Raw genomic sequence first — 21,474 nt, 5'->3', positions numbered from 1 at the left:
AAAAAAAAAAAAAAGAAATTCATGCTTTTTTGTGATTCAAATCATTTTTACTTCATTGTTCAAAGTGTCACAAACCAATCAAAGCTCATTAAATTTACTCCTCATTCTTTTTATCTTTTTTTGAAAACTTTTCTTTTTTCTATTTTTCGTACCTTTTTTTTTTTTTTTTTTTTTTTCTTAACAGACGTATCATCATTACTTTAAAATGATCTCTACCACTACTGCGACTGCCGACAATGAGAAACAAGAGCATATCAGTACTGCTTATGACGATTTGCCTACGTTGGATCAAGTTCTGCATAGAAAAACCTTACCACCTGTCTGTCTATACAACTTTTATATAGTTATGAGAGACCGATTAAAGCAAGAGGAGTTATTAGACTTCTATCTTGATTTGCAACACCACGAACTGTTATGGAACAAATATATAAAGCAGTTATATAAAACTGGTTTCTTGACGGAAACCGACCTGTCAGATGGATATCAATCTCCCCGCATTCTAAGTCGATTATCTGAGTATAGCACTCCACAGCGGTTGCAAACTCCCTCGCCTATTCCTCAAAATGCCTCTTCGGTACGAACAATATCGAGTACAGCTACAGATTTCATATTTCACAATCTTAGTAAACAAGATGTAACCGAATCCGCACAGAGATTGCTTTTACGCTATTTGGTACCTTCTGCTACAAAAGATATCACAGCATTTTTACCCAACGACTTGGTACAAAGACTACGGCATGAGTTGGAAAGAGAAGAAGAGTTGCTCCCCCACACTGCATCCTCAGCATCCTCTCCATCACCTGCCACGGTTCAACCAAGAAGAGACGATCCTCTTCTATTCCAGGAAGCAAAACAATACGTTTTTAATCATTTACAAACATACTGTTATCCTAAATTTCTTCGACTCAAAGTGTGGGGAAACATTACACTACATCAACAATTGGGAAGACTCGTTATTGGATTGTTATGCTTGTTGGCTGCTTTAACGACTTCACTATCGTTCATTTTCTTGGGTTATGCACAATGGGGCAAAAGGTTTTGGGTAAGTGAACTTGATATTTAGCTATTTTGCCCACCGCCCCCCATTGTTTTTGCGCCATTGAACCATGAATGTCTCTAATGAACAGTTGTATATATATCTAGCTTCTGCTACCCTACTGGTTTGGTATTTATAATTTGCTAGTGTTCCTAACAGGTTTAGATCCTATTTGGGTGCTTGTATTCAACAAAAGGTAAAGAATACAACAATGAAATGGTTTCCCAAAATTCTGTATTGACAATGATTGATCCATCGTTTATAGTGAAACGACTACATTCAAATTCAATACTATCAAGCAGCCACAAGTCAAACGAATATTAATTCCTCGATCCATCTGGTTATTATTTGTCATTACTATCATTTCTATCACTTGCACCATCCTATTTTGTGCCATACCCTCTAGACGTTTATAAAATTGTAAGAATGTAATAAATAATGAAATACTACTACTACTACTACTACTACTACTATGACTACTATGACTTGAACTAGAAATCTGGAAACTTTTCACGATATGGATCAGGACCTGCCCCCACCACACCATAGTTTAGAGTTGACTCTTCTGGATAGGTATCAAAATGTGATGCATCACCTTCGAAACGGATCTTTGGTATATAGGGTGATTTCACTTGTCGGTTAGCCAGTTTTATGAAATCTACTCCTGCGAACCATTTATGGCGTTTTATATCTTCTGCTCCTCCTTTTAAGTTGCCATAACGGCGTGATAAGTCGGCTGTTAAAAGGCGCTTCAGCAAGTCTTTTGCATGTGGATCGAAATAACTAGGCCATCGGATTTTGCCTGCAATAATCTTTTCGTAAAGTTTCAAGTGATCATCATCATAAAAAGGTGGATGACTAAAGAGTGAAATGGGAGAGATTTATCCGTCAACACACTGATGATATAAGCCTACGGCTGTCGTATGTACCATATTTACCCTGCCAACATTTCGAAGATGAGGATGCCCAGGCTCCACCAATCTGCTGCCATACCGTATCCTTTGGACTGGATTATTTCCGGAGCTAAATAATCGGGTGTACCACACAATGTCCAGGTTACATCAGGCACGTATTTTGCAAACCCAAAATCGGTAATTTTGATATGTCCTTGTGAATCCAGTAACAGGTTTTCCGGCTTGAGGTCTCTATAGACAATATGCTTTGAGTGGAAATATTCAAGTGCTAGTAGCACTTCCGCTGCGTAAAATTTAGCGACATGATCCGGGAAACGCTTGATGAAAAAAAAAAAAAAAAAAAAAAGCAAAAGATGAAATCAATACAACGCGTTTTTTTTTTTTTTTTTGTTTTTTTTTTCTCTGGTGGCTCATCCACAGAATGAAGAGTCATCATGATATCCTTGCCAGCAAAGAACAGCAAAAGAATATCAATGCATCAGATTTACTTACATGATTCTTTCTTAAAACACTAAATAACTCTCCTCCTGGTACATAATCAAAAATCATGTACAAATTTCGATCATCTTGAAACGTACCCCATAAATTCACCATAAAAGGATGAGCAGCTGTTTCGAGAATATGCTTTTCAGAGTTGGTATGCTCCACTTGCTTCAATCGCACAAGCTTGGCTTTCTCCAATACTTTGATGGCATAAAAGCGGCCATTGTGTTTCGACTGAGCAAGATGCACACGACCAAAAGAGCCAGTGCCTAGTGTACGTAAAAGATGGAAATCGTCGATTTTAAGTTTAGGACGTTTTGGTCGACCGTCACTTCCTATTGGGTTGCGTTGGGCAAGAATGATGCGATCATAATTGAGGTATTGTTGACGAAGAAAATTTCGTTCTTTCTCTTCGGCGCTCATTCTATCATTGTGTTTATCTGTGAGCAAGCAATATCAGAGGGGGGGGGAAAGTAAAATAGATAAAATAGGGTATTCGCGTCAGTCGGGTGAAGCAAAGAAATGAAGCAGCAGAACAATGTCTTTGCACTTGTACCTTCTTCTTCCTCTTCTTTTATATGCTGTAATACTGATGCTGACCCAGTAGACGCACTGGTATTCTCGGCTGTTGTTGGCGATGGTTGCTGATGTTGCGCTACCTGCATTGAGTTACTGCTGCTACTATTACGTTGTTTATTGTTATGGTTTGTACTACCATTTGTTGATGACGATGATGAAGCTGAAGATAACGAGCCAAAACCAAAAAAGGATCGACGCTTATTGACAGTATTACCATTACTACTTGATACGGATGATTCTTCCATACTGTTATTCGAGCTATTCTGATGGTGGCGCGTGTTCGTTGCTCTATCTATAATTTTATGAATGATAGACATATATATATGTAGATGATAAATGTAAGGAAAACAAAGGAGGGGAAAAAAAAAACTATTCAATTAGGAAAAAGGCATTGTTTCTAACCGAGAAAAAAATAAAGGAATATCTGTGAATCAAAAAAAAAAAAATAAAAAAAATAGCAATATAAAAAAAAAAAAAAAAAAAAAAAAAAAGTAGACTGCTTTTCAAGTTTTTTTTTTCCAGTTTTCTATCATGTACGGCAGTGGAAAGAAACGTGAATCATAATAGCAAAGGTAGATAAGGCATCATGAGAGAAGACAGTACTCTTTGCTTCTTGAAAGCAAGCCTTATCGGTTTAACGTTTCTTTTGCCTGATAGATTATCGTTGGAACAAAAAAAAAAAAAAATTTGACAGGAGTAGGTGACCCGCCACTTTGACAGTTTTCTCTCAAAACAAGCCGTCGCTCTCTTTCTCCGGTCCAGACACTTTTTTTTTTTCATTTTCTAGCCGATGATTATCTTTAACAATTTAAGAGCGTTTTGTTTTTGGGTGAAACCTATCGTTCGAATGCAGGCTTTCTTAGCTTCCTTGCAACTATTCTATTGTCGTTTTAAATACAAGAAACTCTGTGATATTGATACCATAGAGTGTCCTACAGACCGAAATAGATATTACATAATGGAGAGTAAAGGCAACCTGTTGCCTGAAAACTATCACATGTTGATTCGTGTTTTGCTTGCAAAGCAGGGAGGCTGCTTGTGTCAGCAGTTTTCCTGTATACGATGGTGAGCCACAGATACAGTACGAACCTTACGTTCCGGACGGCATACGCTTGCTACGAATGACGTCTATGTTCAAGCAACTATCATGGTTCGAGTGCATTTCAAGGTGCCTTTCCTTTGTTCTTTTAATGGATGATGGATACATACTCTCGACTTTATTTTGCTCCTTGACGTAGGATTGAGTTACCTGGGACAAGTGGGTGGCTTCTCTATTTCCACTGCCGGCTTTTTTTATTTATTTATTTTTTTTTTGTTCTTGTGTGATTGAAAAGGCCCTCTTGAACTTTGATCTTGCAGTTACTATCTGACGATTTTTTTGCTCTTCGTCAATATTTGAGTGTGCAGTAAATGAATCACAATATAAAGAAAATTTTTTATTTTTCATTTGCATTTTAAATATGTATTAAAAAAAAGGTGTTGATATTTTAGCCTATTCTCTAGGAGAGTAGTTGCCCAGGCAGCCCCCACGAGGAGAGACATCAACATGGCTGCCCATGGGATTGGTTGACATTACCCTTATGCTACCGACTCACGAGGAACCGACAGACACCTATTTCAGGCAAGTGGCAACAACCAGCATTACACATGAATAGAAGGACCATCATGATACAATAGGAGTACTAGGCCCATCTACACAGAGGAAACCAATTCAAAAATCAAAGCTTCTGCAATATTTGTTGCTGAGCTGATTTCCGAGTAAAGAAAAAAAGAAGCGGAATTCAGAAAAATGAGCGCGTTTATATACTTTATGAAAACAATTGTAACTGCCTTTCAATGACTGCGAATGAAAGCAACAAAAGGCATAGTATTTGTATCTCCTATTTAAACGTTGCTCCTTCTTCTAATCAATGTACAATTTGCAACATCATTTCATACAAACTTTTGTATGCTTTGCATCGGTTTCCCCCTTCTACTTTGATGTGAAGAAAATAGCTGTATCATGAATAATAAAAAAAATAAAAAGATATTGAACAGAAAGCGCTGTCTTGAAAAGAGTCCTGATGTTAAACGCCATTTTGGTTTAGCTGAGAAAGGTTTATGTCATGAGAGAACAGTAAAGCGTCGTCATTCTCTGCTTCGGTCAGCGAAAAGCCGACATAGGATGTACATATTTCCAATGGAATGCGCGTTTTCCAAATGTTAAAGGGGTGTGCATGCATCTGCTCTTTAAGGAATGCTTTTGGAAGCGCAATGACGTTTTTTTGTTTTTTTTTTACTGCTGCAATGATACTCTGCGTTCGTTCGTCCATGATGCAAAGCAATCATGAGTGGATGCTTGGAGCAGATGCATTCTTTTTTAGTATCTTGTTGTGTTACTTTATTCATCAACGTACAAAGGTCAAAAAAGAAAGGGACAAGAATAAGCCTCAAAGTTTAACTTTCTTTTTGACTTGTTGTCCCATTCATTATCTTACTGATCCCCCTTTTTTTCTCCTTGTTCCTCCAAGCAACAACGTAACAGTAGTTCATAAAAGACGATGCCATCCTTTATTTACCCTCTCAAAGGGGTTTACTTTTTCTTGACAAACCCCAAAGTGTTATGGCTTAAAACGGTAAGCCCTATTGCGCTTACACTTATTTTCAGCGCCTTCTCCATTGGTGTGTCTATCAAGTTCCTTCTTCCACATCAAGCCGAAAAGCTGATAGAATGGCACTGGCCCCCTTGGATGTCGTGGTTTGTGTCCATCCTATCGACTGTACTGGAGAGTGCTATTCTGAACTTGGTGTTTTTTGCTCTCCTTGTACCTATGTTTCAAGACGCCGTTTTCGATGCTACGTTAGAAGCGTGTGGTTTGCATTGCATTTTTGAAGAGGAAGAAAGAAGAGAGATACCCAAGTTGGTTTTGTGTTGGCGAAGTGTGCGATCGACAGTTCTAGTGACTTGGTATCTGATTGCCGTGAAGGTAAACTCACTGACTTATGGGAGGGAGGGAGGATACATTGGGAAGGAGAAAACGTCATCCTAGACGGACCCACCCGCCCACCACTTTTCTTTTTTCTATTGAAAATTTAAAATAGATCTTATTGTTGGTATTCACTTTGCCTTTACAACTTGTACCTTTTCTTGGTACTTTTGTGGCATGCTACATTAGCGGATTTCCAACGGCGTAAGTTGGATGCTTTTTTGTTCCAAACAAGCGGGGGAACGGATAGAGAATCCTTTTATTTTGACTTGTGTTCTTCTTTTAGATGGAGTCAACGATTGCATTACGATATTGAGCTACGCGGATATAGAGTGTCTGAATCGTACCGTCATGCGAAAACAAATAAATGGCGTTATGCCAATTTTGGGTCGATCGCCTTTGCGTTGGAGCTGGTTCCCATTATGAACATTGTCTTTGTTTGGACAAATATCGTAGGAGCTGCCTTATGGGTAGCAGATGACTATCGACGCGAAAAGGGACTCCTTCCCAAGAAAGTGGACGATCCTTATCCTGCTGCTAAGGCTCCAACGACTACTGCTGACATGGAAACCGCTGCTTTCTCTGCCCACGTGGTGGATGAACAAACACCTTTACTCACGTAATGTAGGAAGGGAGGTCTCTTCTATCGCGAAAACTGAAAAAGTCATTTTATGGGGAAGGGCATGTCCCGCACCCCAGAAGAGGGCAAAGAAAATAAAACTTGATTCCTGATGTATCTCCAACCACCATGATGGAATGAACAATCAATGATACCGCGCGTCTTGACTGTTTGAGGTGATGATGAAAGAAAACGGATAGAACAGTCCCACTGATTTCATTGCTATGGCAAGCCACTCGGCCCAGTGAGAGACAAACCGTTCTTGCATGAATTGAAACGAACTCGGATGACCGCATCCTAAACAAATAATCTCAAAAAATAAGGCGCGATGGAGTGGGGTGGAATGGTTTTATATTTACAAAACGTATTAAAATTACATGCAAAAATTTTTATTTCAAAATTTTTATGATATTAAGAAAAATGCAGAAATTATAGATTGAATTGAGGTAGGGGGGGAAGAGAGAAAAGAGGAGGCTGATGAGCTAAAAAATTTAGTTCATGCAGACAGCACGGTAACGAGGCTTGGCTTCACGGACGAATTGCATAGCTTCGTTGATCTTTTCCATGGGGAAGGTGTTGACCCAGGTGCGGACGTTGTTCTTGGCAGCAAAGTCAAGACATTCTTGGATGACACCAGGAGCACCAATGAAGGTACCGGCGATGGTGATTTGCTTACCAGCCATGACAAGAGGAGGAATGTTGGAGAGGGGTTCTTCAGGAATATCACATTGCATGAAGACACCGTTGTTCTTGAGCATCTTCATGTATTGAGGCCAGCACTTGTTGACAATCTTGGTGGCAAGAATGTGAGTGAAGGTGTTGTAGTGAGGTTCCATTTGGTCTTCCTTTTGCATGAGAACGTAGTCATCACAACCGAGCTTCTTGGCATCATCAACCTTGTCAGGGATGACATCAAAGGCAACAACTTCGGCACCCATAGCCTTAGCCCATTGGACACCAAAGTGACCAAGACCACCAAGACCGAGGACGGCAACCTTGGAGCCCTTACCGACACCGTAACGCTTGAGGGGAGCGTAGGTAGTGACACCACCACAGAGGAAAGAGGCAGCAACTTCAGAGGAGAAGTCATCGGGGATCTTGACGACAAAGTCTTGGTTACCTCTCCACTTTTGAGCGAAACCACCATAGGTCTTGTCCTTGGTAGCGTTGTCATAACGATCGTTGAAGGTCCAGACGGCGTGGGTGGAACACAAGTTTTCCATACCCTTTTTACAGAAGTCACACTTACCGCAAGAGGCGGATTGACAACCGACACCACAACGATCACCAACCTTGATACGTTGGACGTTCTTACCAACCTTGGTTACGGTACCGATGATTTCGTGACCGACAACACAAGGGAATTCAGTGGGACCCCAACCTTCATCGATGGTGTGCTATAGTTGGATCCAAAAAAAAAAAAACCACGAGAAATGAATCATGCCGTTCTTGGGTATAATACAAAAAAACTGATCCCATAGAGATTGACTACTTACGATATCAGTACCACAGACACCACAACAGATGACATCCATTTGGACCATATCATCATCCCAAGTACAGAAGTTGACTTCCATGGGTTCAAGAGGTTGGCCTATTCATTCAAACACGCGTTTTTTTTTATTGATTAGCATGCCATGGATCGAAACAAGGATAAACAGCTGATCATAATAAAAATAGATTGGAATAGATACGTACTCTTGCCCTTACAAGCGTAAGCGAGGAAAGTTTCAGACATTTTTAATTAAATAATATGAAGATGAAGAAAAAAAAGAAAAGAAAAACTCTATCAAAACGGGGACAGATAGAGTCGTTTTTATATTTTTTTTACAGGCTTCTTTTTTTTTTTTTATGCGGTAAATCTGATGGACGCAAAGAAAAAGCGTGTTAAATAAACTGAAACCCTTGTTTCTGAAATCCAGCGAGCAACGTGTAAAAGGAGAAAAGGGTGAATCCAAAATCAGCCGACAATTTTTCCTTCTCAGAAAACTTTAATTTTTTCATAGATGAACGGTGATTGATTAAACCAAAAAAAAAAAAAAGCTCGCTGGGATGATCGATTTCTCGATTTTTTTTTTTTGTTTTAAATGGTTATCGATTTTATCGATATGAATAGGAGATATTGGGAATCAATGGATCAGATGAAAAGAGCTTCATTCAAAGCCCAAGGAATGTGTATCTAGGAGAAGTTACATCACATCAAATGATATGGTCTTGACCTCATTCCTATGTTGAGTGTGTGTATGTCATTACGTGTGAACTTGTGGAAAAACACAGCTTTTCACTATGAACACTCTCGTTGCTGAGTGATTTTAGCGGGGCTACCCTCTTGAGTTCAGCGTCGATAAAAAATAAAAAAAAATAAAAAAAAATATCTCGACAGCGGCATGGGTTTCATATAAACAAAGACAAGTTTGGGCTTGAAGAAAGAGAAGGAATCGATATCAGAGAAGAAAGCTTCTCGTTCCTTTCTATTATCATCTTTTTATGCCAAATAACAAATGCATGTTTATTTCAACATTCCTATATTAACGTGTTCAAGTGGATATCAAGAAACGCGTCCATCATCCATTTTAATCGAATGAAAACGCAAATGAAAAAGGCCCATAAAAAGAATACGCGCGCAACCAACCAACAAATAAACTCTATTTATTTTACATCAACAAATGACAATGACAGTAGTTTAATGTATTCGATCAACAAGCTATCTTTTTTGTTTTTTAAACGAAAACACTCATTTTGTAGCAGTTCAAGTGAATCCCTTTTATTGAAGAATGAATGCTTTATCATCGTACATCATTCATGCAAACACATTTGCTGCATTGTGATACGTTGTGTTACAAAAAGGCCGTGCTTTAAAATCCATATCAAGTACCGAATATTGATTGATAAAGTAGGGAAACGTGGCCCAAACCAAAAAAAAAAAATACTACGTACATAATTCCTTTTCTTTCTTTCAGCTTCTAAATTTGATGGATGGATTTGAAACCTTTGTTTTTTATCTTTTTTTAGTAGTGCCAATTTTCATCTATAACAGCACTTGCTTGATGTTTACGCAAAGGTAGAGCATCCTTTCTAACTAGAAATGACGCTGCATCTGTCTCTCTCTTTTATCGTAAGCTATCAGAAGCAATGTTCATGGTGTTGCCATGGTAAAAAGACCCTATTTTCATTTCTGTTCTTTAATTTTTGAACTGGTCAAATGCCCAAAATGAGGGAGGAAAAAAAAAAAAAAAAAAATACAAAAAAGATGATCTCCTCGATAAGAAATCTGATAGAAAGGACGAGTCTTCTTTTCCAGTCGTGGAAAAAGTTCCATTGGTTTATCACAAAACTGTTCCGGTGACGTTCCGCGTCATTTTAACAGATGCACACACATCCTTTGTCTTAGATCAGTTCCAATCTGCATAGCTATGCCCACACATCATCTTACCCCTCTTCCTTTTTGTCGTCTAAAAACAGACCCTGAATTCTGAGCTTGTTAAGCAATGTCAAAGCTAAGCAGCTGCAATAATTTGAACTAAGCGATCTTGAAAGATCTGTTCAATAAAAAAAAAATAAAAAAAGTTTTTTTTTTTTTTTCAAATCAGATTCACATTATAGGGTACGAAAAGAAAGCGTGTGCTCTTTAATTTTTTATTTCCTTCTTTTTTGGATTTTGCCCGCATCATTTCATTGGGGCAAATGTTTGCAACTTGCAAGTGAGAAGCTTCCATTGAACGTGAAAGAACATTTTTCCCATGTTAGAAAAAAAAAAATCGTCCTTTAGGAAGGAACCAAGGGAAAAAAAAATAGGCCAAAAAACGGTGTCGGATTTGATGCCTACTTTCCACCCACCCCCTTTCGTACAACTACAATCTCCCATGAACAGTCATTTCTTATCTTTACGGATATCTAATGTATACACTCTCCATTCCTTTGGCCTCGTGAGACGTTTGCAGACTATATCATTTCATGAAACTGTAGCAGAGAGGCACATACACACTTTACTCTTTCATTTTCAATTGCTTAGCAAGCGATAGAGCATATCATGAAAAAGGGAAAAAAAAGTGAAACTGGATCAAGGATCGTTTAAGCGAGAAATGTTTATCCCTGACTGCTTATAACAAACAAAAAAAAGGGCGTTTCTTTATCCTTCGCGACCATGATTTATACTTTAAGTTGAGGCATATTTCAGCGATGTCTATACCCATGAACGGATACTGCCTTATACAACCCGCTTTTTTGCTGCAAAATCAAACAACTCAACTTTGAAAAGAAAAAAAAACGTTTAAGCGATCTCTAAGCCTATTTCTTTCATTTATTCTGTTTCAATCCTGTTTCAACAAGACACGGCATCCACATCGCTTTTACATTGAAGCGATCGATAGTTTCGTTTCAGTCACAAATGTGTCAACATGATTTAATTAGCCTCGTAATGATAGGCAAAAGTAAGAGTGGTATTAAAAAAGAAAAAGAAAAAAAAAAAACAAAACAATAAAACTAATTAATTATTGAGTAAAACTGTAATAACAAAAAGAAAATAAAACATGAAATAATAAACAGCCCTTTTTCTACAATTCTTCCTTTCCTTTGTAAGGTCTTTACTTTCTCCATCTCGAAAACACCTTGATAAGAGCATTCTTGACGATGCTCGCCGCTTTTTCATTCTCCTTTTTAGTGAGACCAATGGTCACAGATATCTTGATGCTTGGTCTGGGACATGCACGTTCCTGTTCAATGACATATTTGGCTCTTGTCACTAAAACTCCTTGATAAGCACATTCGTCCACCACATCCTGCAATAAATATTCCTGTTCTTCTCTTGTTACTTCCGTCTCGTGGTCAAGCAGTCGTGATTGCAAAAAGGAAGGCTTGATACGGATATGGAAGAAAGGGGCTGGGTTTTTCAGATCACTCGGTTGTATTTCAATATAGGGTTCGAGTGATTTGTGATGGAGTACTGAACGGAAGCTTCTACTACGTTCAGCCAATTCCAGTAAATGAACGGGTTGGTCTTGAATCATCTTGATCGCATCGCTGGCCGCTACAGCAAGCATCGCTGGCATAGAAGCTGAGAAGCAATACGCTAAACCCGATAGACGTTGATGATCTACAATCTCCTCTGAACCCGCACAAAAGCCGCCAGAAGCACACAATGCGTTCGCCAAAGACCCCACAATAATATCCACATCTGCAGCAGGGACACCGAAATAGTCTGTCAAACCCGCACCACGACTGCCCAGCACGCCAATCGACTGAGATTCATCTAAAATCAATCTATACTTGAACTTCTTTTTCAATTCCACGAGCTTCGGTAAGGGGGCAATGTCCCCGACATTCGCAGAGAGACCCTCGGAAACGATAAAGCGTCGTGTCAAACGTCTCTTATGGGCTATATCTTCCAACCGAATTTCCTCCAGCACTCTTTCCAAGTCGCCCATATCATTGTGCTTGTACCACTTGACGATCGAGCGAGAAATCTGCACTCCCTTTTGAATCGAAAAACTGACACTATCGTCGACCACAAGAATATCGCCACGCTTACTGAAGGCTGGAATCACAGACGAGACGGCCGAGAAGTTCTGAGCATAAATAATCGCTTGTTCGGTGCCTAAGAATTGAGCAATATCCCGCTCCAAATCCATGTGCACATCAATCGTACCATAGAAACCAGGTGGGCCACAAGAACCCACACCATATTGTCGAAGCGTTGAAATCGCTTTCTCTCGAATCTGTTCCGACGCCAGCAGGTTCAAATAATTGGTCGTCGCAAGATTCATCAAAGGTTTGGCATGGCCGACAATCTTGGGTTTCACGGACTGAGCACCCATAATCACGGGTGTCTTTTCCATGTTGAATTTGTCATATTTGGATAAAGGAGGAACGAGAGGTTCAGGTTGCCATTCTTCTACAAGTTCGTCAATTTCCTATCGTTATAAAATGCAGTATTCAGCAACCCGACCCCACCAAAAGAAAATCGAAAACCTCCCTTCTTTGCTCTCACCTTCTCTGTTAATTTGACAGCATTATCATGAGGCTTATATTTAGCTGACATGATGTACTTTATAGCAAAAAAGACGAGAAATAACTCGAGCGCAATTCGAAAAGGATCATTCTGGTAGGCATTCTTCAAATAACTAATCACAAGATGAGAGCCTGGAACAGCTGCTATAATTTCAGATAGAGAGCTGACGGTGGAGTTGATAAACTCTGCCTGTTCTTCTGTCAATGGTACTGTATTCGAATCCATGATATGTCCTCGTCCTGACAAACAAATGTTATTGCTGGCAGAAATAAAAAAAAAAAAAAAAAAAACTTTTATTAGAAAAAAAAAAGCAAAATGATTTTTATGGAAAAGCTTTGACTAAACAAAAAAGCTTTGAAACATCGGGTGTTCAATTTTATTCAATCAATGATTGACTTTTCTCTTTTATTGCGGTATCTTTCGAACCCAGTTTATTTTTTATTTCGGCCTTTTTTTTAAAATTGATTCTCCCAGTGAAAGCTGAATGCCATTTTCTAACCAAAATCTGTTTGTGCCTGAAAATTACCATTATCCAAGACAAAGAGGAAGCTCTCCCTTGTTTTAAATCTATTGATTCTTTTATACTTGAATTCTGTTATAAATGAAAGGTTTTTAATGATATATCATTTATTTTGTTGTCCACTAGAGTGGTTAAAAAAGCTCTTTATTTCAATGACAATGTCAATCGAGCAAGTAATGTACGAGTTCATGTTCCACTTGAGTCGCACAACGTATGAAAAATATCTGTTACCAATGCAATTGTTCTCGATCTTGTTGATAATGACAAGAAGGCAGCGAATGACACTTTCAACAACAACAACAGCAGCAGCAGCAGCAACTTGCGTCTAATGATATAAGCGGCTGAGTACATAAAGGTAACCTCAGTAGTGACAGCAAAGAAGACGAAAATAAAGAGGATACCGTGATAATTAAACGCAACCCGAGAAAGACCAAGATAAAGAGAATTTGGGCAAAAGTCAGATCAAGAAAGCCGTCTCTATGGCCTTATTCTCTTTGAGCTCGACTATGTACATTGTGGTGAACTCCCTCCTCAAAACACACCTCTTGGTACCAAATTGATTCCTTTGGTCAGGCAATTCTTAATGTTAATGTAGTGTTTCCGATATATCCCCACTCTTTTTTTTCTTCCTTGGACCATCAAAAGGATTTTTCCAACCCTTTTGTCCTTTATCGAACTGACCCAGACCATCCCATCGGCCAGTCATTATGTGCTTAAATATCTTTAAAAAGTGCATAGTTTATTTTCAAAAAAAAAAAAAACCATGAAAGGATGCGTCGACATGTATTTTTCTTATTTTTTTTTTTTTTTTTTTGTCTATGAAGACCCACTGCTGGCATACCATTTTAAAGATTTATCATCTGAGCAAGACACTATTTTTGTACCTTCTGCATTCCAAGCTATGCCCCACACCTTTTTCATTGAAAAGTAAAAAGAGAAACAAGTAAGTCCCGATCCGCTCTGTTGACTACATCATTCCAGATGTTGCTACATACCTGATCTGTATGAACTTCGTGTGTTTCCAAAACCGTCCTTAACGCAAGATCCCAAATCTTTATACGCTTATCGGAGCCGCAGCTAGCCACTTGTTGTTTACTGATATCTGGATTGGCTGCCACGCATAGAACCCAGTCGGTGTGTCCAGTAAGTGTTGATGCTAGCTGTCCGTGCTCAACATCGTACACGTGGATACATTTATCGTCGCTGCTGCTGATTAATGTTTTACTATCACTGGCAAAAGTTAATGAACGCACAGGCATAGCATGGCCTTTTTGGATACAAAAGAGGAAAGATGGGGAATGGGTTAAAACGGATAGCCCTGTCCATGTCTGTGTAATGATCCAAAAATTACCTGTTAATGTGTGTGCTAATTGATTTGTTTCTATGTTAAATACGTAAATAGCACCATCTTCTGCTCCACCTGCAACATATTTACCGTCGGGACTCTAAGAAACGCATCGTTTGATGAGATAAAGCATAGATGCGCTTCTGTCAAACAATTAAAAAATCGAAAAGAAAAACCTACATAGGTAACAGACAGAAGAAATTTCTCTTTTGTGGTGAATGTATTCACTTTCTCTCCTGTCTCAATGCTGAAAATATGAATATCTCCGTTGTGTGAACTAGTTGCAATATGTTCTCCATCAGGACTAAAGGTGACGGCCCAGGCTTCAATGGGGGCTGCTGTTATTGTTTTCAATAGCTCGCCATTGTTTTCAAGATCCCAAATTCGAATATGTGAATCAATGGAGGTTGCCACAACACCTTTTGTTTCAACAAAAAAAAAAAAAAAAAAAAAAAAAAAAATTGGCAAGTGTCAATTTTGGATCGCTTATCTTTGATCCCCCCCTCCCCCAGCTAACTATTCCTTGTCATAACAAATGGGTGAGTGTCTGTCACTCTCACTTACGTCGTCCATCTTTTGTAACATCTACAGAAATGACGCCCATAGTATGTCCTTGAAGCGTATATTTCAGTTCGCCTGTATTTCCGTCCCTGGTATAGGTTTTTCGCAACATAATACGAACGCGTATATTGTTTTTTGAAAGTGGTAAGTAATGATGAGCTGAAATGAGTTGCACTGGCTTATTCTCTCCTCCGACAACAACTTACCAACATTTGACTGTGTTATCCGCAGAGCCTGATACAACTATATTACTGCTATTAGACCATGCAACAGCCCAAATGCCATCATCGTGAGCTGTTAAGCAAGTAGATCGAATGGTTTAGAAACGAGAACAAAAGACAGTAATAGCTCTATGGGGTAATTTACCGTCATCGTTAACAAACGTAGGTATGTAATTAGTAGGCTACACACAACAGAGAATATCAAATTAATATAAAGCAACTCTTTATCAATCAGCAGGATAATTTGAACTTGCCATTTGCAAACTTTAGCTGTATAAACAAAAAGGAGGAGCCTTTGCTTTTGCTTTAATTTTGCAAAAAGTAGTAATTGTTTCCGCCGGTCACACACACTGTCCATAAACCGAAGAAAAAAAAAACCAAAAAAAAATGATGCTTCATTTCTTACTCTCATGACGGAAACGAATGGCAAGCAAGCAGCCTCAAGTACTCAATCGAAACGTAAAATAGAGATCTTTCAGTAATGTTGAGTTTCCCTTTTCAGTGAAAGACCAGCGGTTAAATTGATCCTTCCTTTGTCCTTCGACGATACATAGCTGTTAAACCAACATACCTTCATCGGGAAGAATGGCCCTTCCAAGAAGTAATGGATGATGCTTATGAACGTGAGCTAGAAATAATTCAAGTCTTTACAGTCTATGTGGAGCCAAAACAAACAAATGATATATTAAAGTAGGTCGAACCGTTATTTCATCAAACTGAACCGGTAACGGGTATTGACCATATTCTATTCTATTATCAGATTGGCTCAGAAAAAGCTACCTCCTTTAGAAGGTTTAGATCACTGTAAAAGAATTAGACGACAACCAAAACCAGGCAATGATAAAGGTTTGAAAAACAAAGAGTGGAATCTATCGTTAAGCGGTGACTCTTCTTTTGATGTACTAACGGATCTTTCCTGCTCTTCCACTCAATTTTGATGATGGATCAGAATACATTTTAGAAGTTATTCTCTGTAAAAAAGATAGAATAGATCAAGAGCAGTTAGAGAAAATATTTTCAGATAACAACATCATACCTATACAATTTAACATCATTCCTCTCTCGAAACATGCGCCACTCAATACAAAGCAATATGAAGCATGGAAACACCTATGGCCACTCAACTATCGCGAAGACACTCGATTAGATCCGAAATTCACAAAAGAGGATATCATGACAGTTCATGAACATATACAACACTTATTCAATACAGCAGAAGGAAGCGTGAAATGCCGCATTGTACATCCCGTGACAAATAAAGTTTTGAGTGAAGAAAGTGATCATCGCTCGAGGCATCCTCTTCATCATGCCGTCATTAATTGCATCAATTCAATAGCTGCATTGGAGTTTGAGGCCAACGGAAAACGAGGACGATTGAAAAGAATGTCGAATGAAATGACCGGGAACGAAGACGACTCAACAGAAGAAGCGACAACATCCCCAGCGAAACCAACGGCACCAACGGCTTACTTGTGCACGGGCTATGATGTCTATCTAACACATGAACCATGCGCTATGTGCGCTATGGCACTATTGCACTCCAGAGTAGCTCGTGTGTTCTACAGTATACCCTCAAAGACAGGTGCTTTTGGAACCAACTATAAGATCCACTCGCATCATAGCCTGAACCACCATTTCCGTGTGTTCAAGAACGTTCTCTACGAAGACATGCAATCATACCGACTCCATCCTGCGCTAATTGACCAAGAACTATAATAAAAGATGAATCCTAAAAAGGAAAAAAAGATCATGCGTTGGCGCTGTTCATTACATATTGAACTGTTTGAGAGTATATCTGATTGTGTCAGACGAGAATGAAATGATAGATTTAAGGACCCATCTTCAGAAAAAGGCATAGTAAAGACCATATCAGCATCTCGCTTTTTTTTTTTTCTTCTACTGACAGCGGTCTTTGAATAATATATAGGAAGCTTACAGCAGATCACTTTTGCATGAAACAGCCCCTTTCTTTCTGGATCACTTCCTTTACCTTTTTTTTTTTTTTTTTTTTTCTGTGATTTGTATTAAACCTAATTTTTCTTTCTTTACATTTTCTTTGTAAATAATGTCAGATGTCGGTAGCGATGCTCATGTTTCACCTTCCCATCTCATTCGAAGTAAGTAGCCTAAATAAGTTTCGACCATTGAGGAAAAGATGGGTTGATCCTGGAAATTTTTGCCAATAGACATAGTAGAAGATTTATTTTCATATGACACAGTGAAAAGAAAACGAATTTTGGAATATTACTTTTTTGAAGATGCCACATTATCGTCACCATTTATGAGTACTGAAGGAATAACGAATATACAATAGTAAAACGAACTGAATAAAAACCAAGTTTCTGTAACGTTATAGAACCATTGTTGATGTTTCTTTTTAATTTCGTTGATGTAGTGTATATACAGTTTGGCAGACATTGAATAGAACAGAACCAACTATCAATAACATAGTGTTTGATGGGTAAAGTAATCGATAAGTAATGATGCACATGATGCCTTACTTCATCTTTCTTACATCATTGCCTTTGTATCTTGTTAGACATACAGCTGTCATTCATTTGACACAGAATATTTCACCGTGTATATTTCCATCGTTTATTCATTTTCAAGTGCCTTCCATCACAACTCTACATTTTAGGGAAACAGCCGGCATTCCATCACCGCCCCCCTATGATCATAGCTACCGGTCTACCTATTCCCAACAAACCACCACTGCGAATACAGCAATGCCAATGGATGATGGAGAGCATCCACCACTGTACAGCTCTCGTAGCAGGTATCCAAAGATGGAGGAAGACGATCTAGAAAGTATGACCAGCTACGATAGTTTGAAGACAAAAAGTTATCTTGGGAGACATCAACATTTATACCATACTCACCAAACAACAGCATATGATAACAGTAGCGACAGAGAGGGAGGAGAAGGAGGCATCATAAAAATATATAAACAAGAAGATAGTTGGACACTCGAAGGCTTACTTCAATCTGTCCCACTGATCTCTTACTGGTATAACCATATTCTTCGACTTCTCATGGGGAAAATTGTCACTGCTACCGGTGATCTACTGGATGCCGCCATACAACAAGCGGAACGACTCACAATAAGAGGGCAAGAAATACAGCAAATGGGGAGGAATATGGCGATAGACAATATTGAAAAGATTGAGGAATATAGAACTGATTTACAAGAGAATTATATACGAGGGTTGAAACAATGGCGATTGCAACAAGAGCAGCAGCAGCAATTACTACTAACGGAACCTGAAGAGAGAAGCCTACTTTTAGATGATATACATATGAACTGCAATAAGGAAGGACATCTTGAAGGATGTCCATGTCAACAGCAGCATCAACTGGGACAACTGCTACCTACATTACCTTATACCGATTCTGATGCTACTTCTTCTAGATTCAGGTCGGAAGAGAGTATTGATTATCAATATAGAAGCGGTAGAGGTTTATTTAGATAAATAGCACCTCATCTTACTGTAACAGTGCGCAGTTAATTCATAGAAAGATAAACTGATCGTTACAGATTATCACTTTTGCTTTCAGCTTCTCTTCAGCTTCGTCCCCATCGTTTTCTTTTTGCTGATAAGAGTAAATTTCTTCAGCAGTGAGGGTATAAGTTCGTGTCAAGCAATCAATATTGTATCAGAGCAATAAAATGATAAAACTGCTGCTTCTAACATCACTCTTTTTCTTTTTCTCAATATCTGTCCAGATTTAGAGATATAGTATTAGGCCTATTATTACCTTCATGACCTAAAGAATGACTGTCATGTTGGGTTTTTTGGTTTTTTTTTGGTTTTTTTTTTTTTGGTCATTGTTCGTCCTTCTGAGCATTTGTAAGCTATTTTTGTCAAACATTGCTCGACCAATCTTATAGCTATGGTTCGACAATAGCAAGAATAAATTGAACCACTATATCAATACCACCCTATAGAAAGGTTTATTATATATATTTTATGATATAAGATTTGAGAGTTGGTAGAACTATGTGGATTAGGATAAGAAACAGAGAAAAAGGGGAAGGGTTTGAAAATAGATTATGTGTTGTCGATATGATTTATATGTTTATGGAAAAAAAAAAATCAGAAGATGGTTACTTTCTACTGCTTTTCCACAATGTACGAATAAGATAATGATAGAGCCAAAGTAAGTTTAACAACAACCACTAGATTGTTGAGGTTGAACAGCAGCACCTTGGCCAACCTTGACAGTAGACTTCTGTTGCTGTTGTTGCTGCATGGTTGAGCCCATTCTATCTTTAATTTGTTTAGCCATTGTTAAGAAAGCTTGTTCAACGTTAGTGGCATCCTTAGCAGAGGTTTCCAAAAGAGGAATATGAAGACCATCAGCAAATTCCTGTATAAATATGTCATAATGTGAGAGTTATGTACACCAAATGACACTTTTTTTGATCAACTGTCATGCCCTCCATCACTTTACCTTAGCTTGCTCGGTTTCAACAACCTTTTTATCAACTAAATCACTCTTGTTACCAACTAATAATTTGTTAACACCTTCAGCGGCATAACGATCAATTTCTTGTAACCATTGTTTAACGTTATTGAAAGAATCTTGGTCTGTAACATCGTAGACAACGATGATGCCGTGAGCACCTCTATAATAAGATGAAGTGATGGTACGGAAACGTTCTTGACCAGCAGTATCCCACTAATACCATGAAAAAACATCAGTAACTCTTCTTGCTTTTTTCCCTTTTGCCTTTGTTTTCTACTCCATTAACTTACAATTTGCAACTTGACCGTCTTTCCTTCAAGTTCAATTGTTCTAATTTTCTAAGAGACCCACAAATACAAAGACAAAGAGAAGAACCAATGTATGATTAGTCGAGATGAGAAAATTATACCACGAAGGCTCAGAAAAAACCCCAAAAATTTTATAATATTTTTTATCAAAAAAATAAACTTACAAAGTCAACACCAATGGTAGAGATATAACTTTCGGTATAAGTATCATCAGCAAAACGTAATAAGAGACAGGACTTTCCTACACCAGAGTCACCAATGAGTAAAAGCTTGAACAAATAGTCGCTATAAGTTGTAAAGTACATAAAGTTGGTATTCAGTGTTCCATTTCCAATAGTAAATGACGAAAATAGAAATGAGAAACAAGCAAACGAACGAAACAAAAGGCATCCTCAGTCTCTGCTCTCACTTGCATGCGTATGTCTCGTCGTGCTACTTATTTCTCTGGCGAAAACTTACTATTCAGGATTCATTTTTTTCTATATTAAAAGTAACAAAATGTAAAACAAGAAACAATATGGTGAAAAAAGAAAGAAAGAGGGAAAGGAAAAGCGTGTGTGTGGAAGAAGTAACTACCATATCATTGGCGGTCATTTAATTGAAATGAATTGACAGATAATTGGCCAGAAAAAAAAGTGTATGCAATTGCAAATCTATCATACCAAAAGCATAAAGTGAATGAAAAGGGCGCTCCATCTAGAGCTGTCCGGTGCATATGCTGAATATTGAATCATCTATGCTTATATTCCTAATGTAAACACTACTGCTCATCCATACAATTGTCTTCTCTTACTTTTGTATCTTAAATGGTGATATGACAACCCAACACAAAAATTTGGGCGGTTCCAAGAAAAAGAAAAAAAAGAAGGGCCTATTTCGGGGAAATTAATTCACCTTTTTTTTGCTGAGGAAGTGAAACGTCATCGTCGGTGGTATTTTCTGTGTGATGTAGCTTGGAAATCATGTTGATAGTGGGTAGCGGACCATATGAACCAGCTGCTGTACGGTCAGATCAAATAAACCATGATCAAAAGTAGCCAAGATTTTTCGCTCAGTTTTGGTCAAGCAATTATATTTGAGATTGCTCGCTTTACTGGGTTGAATGTTAAACTCCAATATCTACACTTACAGTAAACTCTTTAACTAACAGAGGTACGAACAGAAGTACCTTGCGAAACGCTACCAAACAAACTGCGTTAGTTGCTCTTCATTTGGCTGCCAATGTTTCTATTGATTGTGAAAGGCTCGACGATGAGAGGCTCGTATCTTGGCTAATTGTCTAATGCAACACCGCAATAAGTTACGTTTGTCTATAAATGACAGTAATAGGATTGCCTACAGAAGAATAAAGCCGGAGGTGTGTCTTCTTGTTTGTCGTTCTATTTTGGACAGGAAGTATGACAGAAATCATCATGACTTCACGGCTTGTCATTTTAGAGATATCCCGG

At 38.4% G+C, this 21,474-nt stretch overlaps 9 protein-coding genes across 9 annotated transcripts; 4 read left to right on the top strand and 5 right to left on the bottom strand.

The window, feature by feature from the left end:
- Positions 1 to 205: 205 nt before the first annotated feature.
- BDF20DRAFT_910004 (uncharacterized protein) lies at positions 206 to 1,452 on the top strand (the record flags this gene model as incomplete). The annotated part of the gene is made up of 3 exons (XM_053083660.1): positions 206 to 1,042; positions 1,144 to 1,232; positions 1,302 to 1,452. 3 exons carry the CDS (start codon positions 206 to 208, stop codon positions 1,450 to 1,452), a joined length of 1,077 nt encoding a protein of 358 aa, XP_052938739.1.
- Positions 1,453 to 1,527: 75 nt separating this feature from the next.
- BDF20DRAFT_904516 (camp-dependent protein kinase 1) lies at positions 1,528 to 3,257 on the bottom strand (the record flags this gene model as incomplete). Its single annotated transcript, XM_053083042.1, has 4 exons — positions 1,528 to 1,894; positions 1,975 to 2,267; positions 2,443 to 2,873; positions 2,990 to 3,257. 4 exons carry the CDS (start codon positions 3,255 to 3,257, stop codon positions 1,528 to 1,530), a joined length of 1,359 nt encoding a protein of 452 aa, XP_052938738.1.
- Positions 3,258 to 5,552: 2,295 nt separating this feature from the next.
- BDF20DRAFT_910002 (uncharacterized protein) lies at positions 5,553 to 6,601 on the top strand (the record flags this gene model as incomplete). Its single annotated transcript, XM_053083659.1, has 3 exons — positions 5,553 to 5,978; positions 6,094 to 6,182; positions 6,265 to 6,601. 3 exons carry the CDS (start codon positions 5,553 to 5,555, stop codon positions 6,599 to 6,601), a joined length of 852 nt encoding a protein of 283 aa, XP_052938737.1.
- A 487-nt stretch (positions 6,602 to 7,088) lies between these two features.
- On the bottom strand, positions 7,089 to 8,335 carry BDF20DRAFT_832313 (NAD and Zn-dependent alcohol dehydrogenase; the record flags this gene model as incomplete). The annotated part of the gene is made up of 3 exons (XM_053078528.1): positions 7,089 to 7,994; positions 8,094 to 8,191; positions 8,296 to 8,335. 3 exons carry the CDS (start codon positions 8,333 to 8,335, stop codon positions 7,089 to 7,091), a joined length of 1,044 nt encoding a protein of 347 aa, XP_052938736.1.
- Positions 8,336 to 11,092: 2,757 nt separating this feature from the next.
- Positions 11,093 to 12,883, bottom strand: BDF20DRAFT_849803 (pyridoxal phosphate-dependent transferase). The gene is made up of 2 exons (XM_053079923.1): positions 12,584 to 12,883; positions 11,093 to 12,506 (listed from the first exon to the last, which is right to left on the bottom strand). Exons 1-2 carry the CDS (start codon positions 12,827 to 12,829, stop codon positions 11,181 to 11,183), a joined length of 1,572 nt encoding a protein of 523 aa, XP_052938735.1. The 5' UTR covers positions 12,830 to 12,883; the 3' UTR covers positions 11,093 to 11,180.
- Positions 12,884 to 13,910: 1,027 nt separating this feature from the next.
- Positions 13,911 to 15,528, bottom strand: BDF20DRAFT_849797 (WD40-repeat-containing domain protein). The gene is made up of 7 exons (XM_053079922.1): positions 15,397 to 15,528; positions 15,237 to 15,324; positions 15,034 to 15,119; positions 14,650 to 14,888; positions 14,476 to 14,569; positions 14,120 to 14,391; positions 13,911 to 14,036 (listed from the first exon to the last, which is right to left on the bottom strand). The coding sequence occupies exons 3-7, from the start codon at positions 15,071 to 15,073 to the stop codon at positions 13,941 to 13,943; spliced, it is 741 nt and encodes a 246-aa protein (XP_052938734.1). The 5' UTR covers positions 15,074 to 15,119; positions 15,237 to 15,324; positions 15,397 to 15,528; the 3' UTR covers positions 13,911 to 13,940.
- Positions 15,529 to 15,575: 47 nt separating this feature from the next.
- BDF20DRAFT_849792 (cytidine deaminase-like protein) lies at positions 15,576 to 17,298 on the top strand. The gene is made up of 5 exons (XM_053079921.1): positions 15,576 to 15,710; positions 15,806 to 15,941; positions 16,012 to 16,097; positions 16,201 to 17,108; positions 17,179 to 17,298. Exons 1-4 carry the CDS (start codon positions 15,662 to 15,664, stop codon positions 16,965 to 16,967), a joined length of 1,038 nt encoding a protein of 345 aa, XP_052938733.1. The 5' UTR covers positions 15,576 to 15,661; the 3' UTR covers positions 16,968 to 17,108; positions 17,179 to 17,298.
- A 234-nt stretch (positions 17,299 to 17,532) lies between these two features.
- Positions 17,533 to 18,721, top strand: BDF20DRAFT_814435 (uncharacterized protein; the record flags this gene model as incomplete). The annotated part of the gene is made up of 4 exons (XM_053076973.1): positions 17,533 to 17,564; positions 17,647 to 17,712; positions 17,791 to 17,937; positions 18,163 to 18,721. The coding sequence occupies 4 exons, from the start codon at positions 17,533 to 17,535 to the stop codon at positions 18,719 to 18,721; spliced, it is 804 nt and encodes a 267-aa protein (XP_052938732.1).
- A 318-nt stretch (positions 18,722 to 19,039) lies between these two features.
- Positions 19,040 to 20,549, bottom strand: BDF20DRAFT_849779 (GTP-binding protein ypt1). The gene is made up of 5 exons (XM_053079920.1): positions 20,486 to 20,549; positions 20,191 to 20,311; positions 20,009 to 20,056; positions 19,704 to 19,931; positions 19,040 to 19,619 (listed from the first exon to the last, which is right to left on the bottom strand). The coding sequence occupies exons 1-5, from the start codon at positions 20,497 to 20,499 to the stop codon at positions 19,416 to 19,418; spliced, it is 615 nt and encodes a 204-aa protein (XP_052938731.1). The 5' UTR covers positions 20,500 to 20,549; the 3' UTR covers positions 19,040 to 19,415.
- Between the last annotated feature and the right edge of the window lie 925 nt (positions 20,550 to 21,474).

The sequence above is a fragment of the Mycotypha africana genome, assembly GCF_025528875.1.
Source record: "Mycotypha africana strain NRRL 2978 chromosome Unknown BDF20scaffold_2, whole genome shotgun sequence".
Lineage (NCBI taxonomy): Eukaryota > Fungi > Mucoromycota > Mucoromycetes > Mucorales > Mycotyphaceae > Mycotypha > Mycotypha africana.
This window is presented reverse-complemented; position numbering and strand designations above follow the sequence as displayed.

What these genes read in the sequence shown, in the direction of transcription:
- BDF20DRAFT_849803 (XM_053079923.1), bottom strand. Translation starts at nt 12,829, where the DNA reads ATGGATTCGAATACAGTACCATTGACAGAAGAACAGGCAGAGTTTATC. An exon ending in CTGTCAAATTAACAGAGAAG is followed by an intron (nt 12,507 to 12,583) that starts GTGAGAGCAAAG and finishes TTATAACGATAG; the next exon opens with GAAATTGACGAACTTGTAGA.
- BDF20DRAFT_849797 (XM_053079922.1), bottom strand. Translation starts at nt 15,073, where the DNA reads ATGGGCGTCATTTCTGTAGATGTTACAAAAGATGGACGAC. An exon ending in TGTTACAAAAGATGGACGAC is followed by an intron (nt 14,889 to 15,033) that starts GTAAGTGAGAGT and finishes TTGAAACAAAAG; the next exon opens with GTGTTGTGGCAACCTCCATT. An exon ending in ACGAAGTTCATACAGATCAG is followed by an intron (nt 14,037 to 14,119) that starts GTATGTAGCAAC and finishes TCAATGAAAAAG; the next exon opens with GTGTGGGGCATAGCTTGGAA.
- BDF20DRAFT_849792 (XM_053079921.1), top strand. Translation starts at nt 15,662, where the DNA reads ATGACGGAAACGAATGGCAAGCAAGCAGCCTCAAGTACTCAATCGAAA. An exon ending in CTCAAGTACTCAATCGAAAC is followed by an intron (nt 15,711 to 15,805) that starts GTAAAATAGAGA and finishes GACGATACATAG; the next exon opens with CTGTTAAACCAACATACCTT. An exon ending in AAAACCAGGCAATGATAAAG is followed by an intron (nt 16,098 to 16,200) that starts GTTTGAAAAACA and finishes ATGATGGATCAG; the next exon opens with AATACATTTTAGAAGTTATT.
- BDF20DRAFT_849779 (XM_053079920.1), bottom strand. An exon ending in AGACGGTCAAGTTGCAAATT is followed by an intron (nt 19,932 to 20,008) that starts GTAAGTTAATGG and finishes TCATGGTATTAG; the next exon opens with TGGGATACTGCTGGTCAAGA. An exon ending in TTGAAACCGAGCAAGCTAAG is followed by an intron (nt 19,620 to 19,703) that starts GTAAAGTGATGG and finishes ATATTTATACAG; the next exon opens with GAATTTGCTGATGGTCTTCA.